Source organism: Amphimedon queenslandica, unplaced genomic scaffold (genome assembly GCF_000090795.2).
Source record: "Amphimedon queenslandica unplaced genomic scaffold, v1.1 AMPQUscaffold_11447, whole genome shotgun sequence".
In the NCBI taxonomy this organism is placed as follows: Eukaryota; Metazoa; Porifera; class Demospongiae; order Haplosclerida; family Niphatidae; genus Amphimedon; species Amphimedon queenslandica.
In genome coordinates, this window is record NW_003548311.1 from 1 (window position 1) to 3,708 (window position 3,708).

At 33.1% G+C, this 3,708-nt stretch overlaps 1 protein-coding gene across 1 annotated transcript; it reads left to right on the forward strand.

Annotated features, from left to right (window-relative positions):
* The first annotated feature begins 13 nt into the window (after nt 1-13).
* On the forward strand, nt 14-2,740 carry LOC100638571 (cytochrome P450 3A24-like). Its single transcript, XM_003390933.3, has 13 exons — nt 14-98; nt 155-248; nt 298-350; nt 684-780; nt 850-984; nt 1,043-1,131; nt 1,178-1,335; nt 1,385-1,533; nt 1,711-1,956; nt 2,006-2,094; nt 2,141-2,278; nt 2,329-2,491; nt 2,548-2,740. Exons 1-13 carry the CDS (start codon nt 34-36, stop codon nt 2,620-2,622), a joined length of 1,551 nt encoding a protein of 516 aa, XP_003390981.3. The 5' UTR covers nt 14-33; the 3' UTR covers nt 2,623-2,740.
* Nucleotides 2,741-3,708: the final 968 nt, after the last annotated feature.

Consider the following 3,708-nt stretch of genomic DNA (forward strand, 5'->3'; position numbering starts at 1 on the left):
TTTTACTGATAAAGTATATTTTCTACTTCCAGAATGATGAGCTTTCTTGGCATACTGCTACTTTTGATTACTTTGCTACTTGTTTATTGTTGCTATCGGTGAGTATTAGAGTCTAACCATATCAAACACTTCAGTGAGGTTTGTTTACTCATAGTTTGTATCATGCATATGGTGTCCTTAAGAGGCTGGGAATCCCTCATCCTCCAGTTACGCCTTTAATGGGAAATGGAATAGAACTTTTAAAAATGGTAATAAGCAATGAGACAAAATTCATTAATGGCTAAATTTTAATTTTAGTCTTCAACTGATTTTCAAGGAAAATGGATTGCTAAAAGTGGAAAGGTGTTTGGGTAAGTTGACAATAAAAACTGTCTCTTATAACATAGCCTATAATGACACAAATGCACAATAGCTGCCAAAATAGCTGCTACTTTATAATGCCAGGACACTGCACTACATTAAGACCCTCTCCTTACAATTGTCCTTATCATCCTCAATGAATTGTATTAGTAAATCCAGCATATGGTATTCAAGACCATAGGGCAGTGTTAGAAAAAAGGGGTGAACCAGAATAAACACAAAATACCAAAAGGCATATATCAATTCAAATTTACCCCTGGCTACGAGCCTAAATATCCGTAACTACATGTATATTAATGATTATAATTTCTGTGTCATTTTAGTTATTATATGGGTACAAAGGTGAGAATTGTAATAGCTGATCTTGACATACTCAAGGAGATTATGATAAAGCAGTCCAACAAATTTATCAATGTAGATGTGAGTGTACACTAAAAAAGAATTTTAATTTATGTGCTTATGTAAGCAATTCCTACTATATCTTTGTAGGTAGAACCTCAGATAATGATTGAAATACGTAGGAATATCAACATGGGACCAGGTTTATCGTTTGAGGAAGGTGAGGAATGGAAGCGTGTCCGTCGAATAATTACTCCAACTTTTTCAAGCAAGAAACTTAAGCTGGTTAGTCTTGTAATGCTTTTCATCAAAATCAATTTAGATTAACATGTTTTTATGACAGATGATGCCACTAGTTGATAAAAGCATCAATTCTCTTATCAGTGTATTGGAAGACATTAACAAAAAGGGACAGAGCGTCAATATACAAAAGTGCATGAATACGACATTTATGAAAATAATTATTTTAATTTAATAGAATCTATTCTCAGTTTACTATGGAAACAATGCTAGCTGTAGCTTTTGGTTCTGAAGTGAATTTATTGAAAGGTGAGGGGAGTGCACTTTCAGAAGCAGCTGCTGGGTTTTTTACTGAGTTGAGTGAACCATTCTTCATTTGGCACGAAATTATTGACAGTAAGTATTGTTGGATTAATATGCACTCATTGCATTATGGTGGCTATAGGTTATTTCCCTACTTTGCTGAAATTTCTGAGTGTCATTGGTGCGAAAATGCTACCATTAGGCAAACACATGAAGGTTATCAATGATACCTCATTGAGTATCATAAAATCAAGAAGAGAGCAAGTGCAACAAAGCCACAATGGTAACAAGGTTTGTATTTTGAGGGTCAAAGTATTTTACTACACTTACTGTACCATCTCATTTTAAACTGGTTGGAAATATCATGGCAATTTAATTAACCGCTGTAACAATTTTTCACAAGCAAGGTTCCTTTGCTTTGGTGGAGTGATTTAAATTATACACATTATTAGTCTCATTTGTTTTTAGAGGGAAGATTTTCTTCAATTATTAATGGATGCTGAAGCACCAGATGACCCAGAGAATGAGTCTAGCATTAAGGCTTCACATGTACTAACTGACAAACAGATTGTTGGTCTCTGCTTTGACTTCATGCTTGCTGGTCATGACACTACTAGCAGCATGCTTGCCTTCACTTCATATCTTTTAGCAATAAATCCTCACGAGCAAGAACAACTGTGTCAAGCCATTGATGACTACTATCAGGAAAATGAAGTATAATATATTGGAAACAAGTTTAAATATTTTTGTACTGTATTTGTAGAATCCTTCTTTGTATGATGCGTCACAAAATATACCTTACCTTGATTGGGTCTTGCAGGAATCATTGCGCTTATATCCACCAGCACCAAAGTATTTTGTTTAATAGTCACATATTTTATTTTACTTTTATTTCTAGTACTGGTCGTGTGTGTAATGAGACCTGTACAATCAATGGTGTCACATTCCTTAAAGGATTTAGATTTGATATTCCCATACTGAAGATACATATGTCACCTGAGCATTGGGATCAGCCTGAAGTTTTCAATCCAAAACGGTTAGATCTATTTAAAAAATTAATCATTAATGATTCCTCTTGATGTACAGGTTTAGTCCTGAAGGCAAAGAGGGTAGGAATCCTCAGGCTTACATTCCTTTTGGTTCAGGACCAAGGAGTTGTATTGGAATGAGGTTTGCACTAATGGAGGCTAAGGCTTGCTTAGTGAGTATATTGAGGAAGTATAGGTTTGAAAGATCACCTGATACTCAGGTTAGCTGATTACAATCACGAAAGTATTACTTTTAAATTTTTATTTATACATGTAGGTACCACTGAAAATGGTAGTTGCAGTTTTGCAATACCCAAAGGATGGTATTTTTATTAAAATTGCAAAAGTCTGAAGATGATTGATGCAATCTCCCAGTAGATGACTTCTTTTTTTTGAGTTTCTTTTTAGTTGTTTTTTTTTATTATCCTGAACCTTTTATTTTGCTGTATTAAGTTTTTAATAATTTTTAATAACTGTTAATAGATCTATAATGTCGTCTGCTACGCGAGACTAATGTTAGTCTGACCATAGATATATCTATGGTAGTCAAATCTATGGTCTGACCAAGAGACTTAGTATCCTGACTGAGCATAGATCTATCTGATCTGTCCACTGTCCTCCATAGTGTTAGTGGGGTGAGTCCAAAACTTATTCAACGTGCCATCTGTTTTGTATTGTCGTCCATGCCTTGATGTATATATATATATATATAAGGTCTTTTAAAAATTAAAGGTTTTTTCTAGTCTTTGGATAGAATTTTTGCCCCCTTACTGTACTATAGTACAGTGATTTAGGCCAAATTTTACCAAAAATGAAAAGGAGAGAATTCTTCATTTTTATAATTTTTTCTAATGCATATACATGTTTTTAGGTTGCGTAGAAAGTTTGAGTGGATTTCAATCAAAATTGAATTTTTTTACAAATTTTGAAAGTTGCTCTAAAATCGGGTCAAAGTCCCTGTGCTATAGTACAGTGATTTTGGCCAAATTTTGCCAAAAATTAAAAAGGAGAGAATTCTTCATTTTTATAATTTTTTCTAATGCATATGCATGTTTTTATGTTGCGTAGAAAGTTTGAGTGGATTTCAATTAAAATTGAATTTTTTACAAATTTTGAAAGTTGCTCCGAAAATGGGTCAAAGCCCCTGTACTATAGTACAGTGATTTTGGCCAAATTTCGCCAAAAATAAAAAAGAAAGAATTCTTAATTTTTATAATTTTTTTTAATGCATATACATGTTTTTATGTTGCGTAGAAAGTTTAAGTGGATTTCAATCAAAATTGAATTTTTTACAAATTTTGAAAGTTGCTCCGAAATTGGGTCAAAGCCCCTGTACTATAGTACAGTGATTTTGGCCAAATTTCGCCAAAAATAATAAAGAAAGAATTCTTCATTTTTATAATTTTTTCTAATGCAATTACATGTTCTTATGTTGCGT

Bases quoted from the DNA above. Each gene is read 5' to 3' on its own strand.
- LOC100638571 (XM_003390933.3), top strand. From the start codon at position 34: ATGATGAGCTTTCTTGGCATACTGCTACTTTTGATTACTTTGCTACTT. The intron at 99-154 runs GTGAGTATTAGA...GTTTACTCATAG, and splicing joins CTTGTTTATTGTTGCTATCG to TTTGTATCATGCATATGGTG. The intron at 1,336-1,384 runs GTAAGTATTGTT...TGGTGGCTATAG, and splicing joins TTGGCACGAAATTATTGACA to GTTATTTCCCTACTTTGCTG.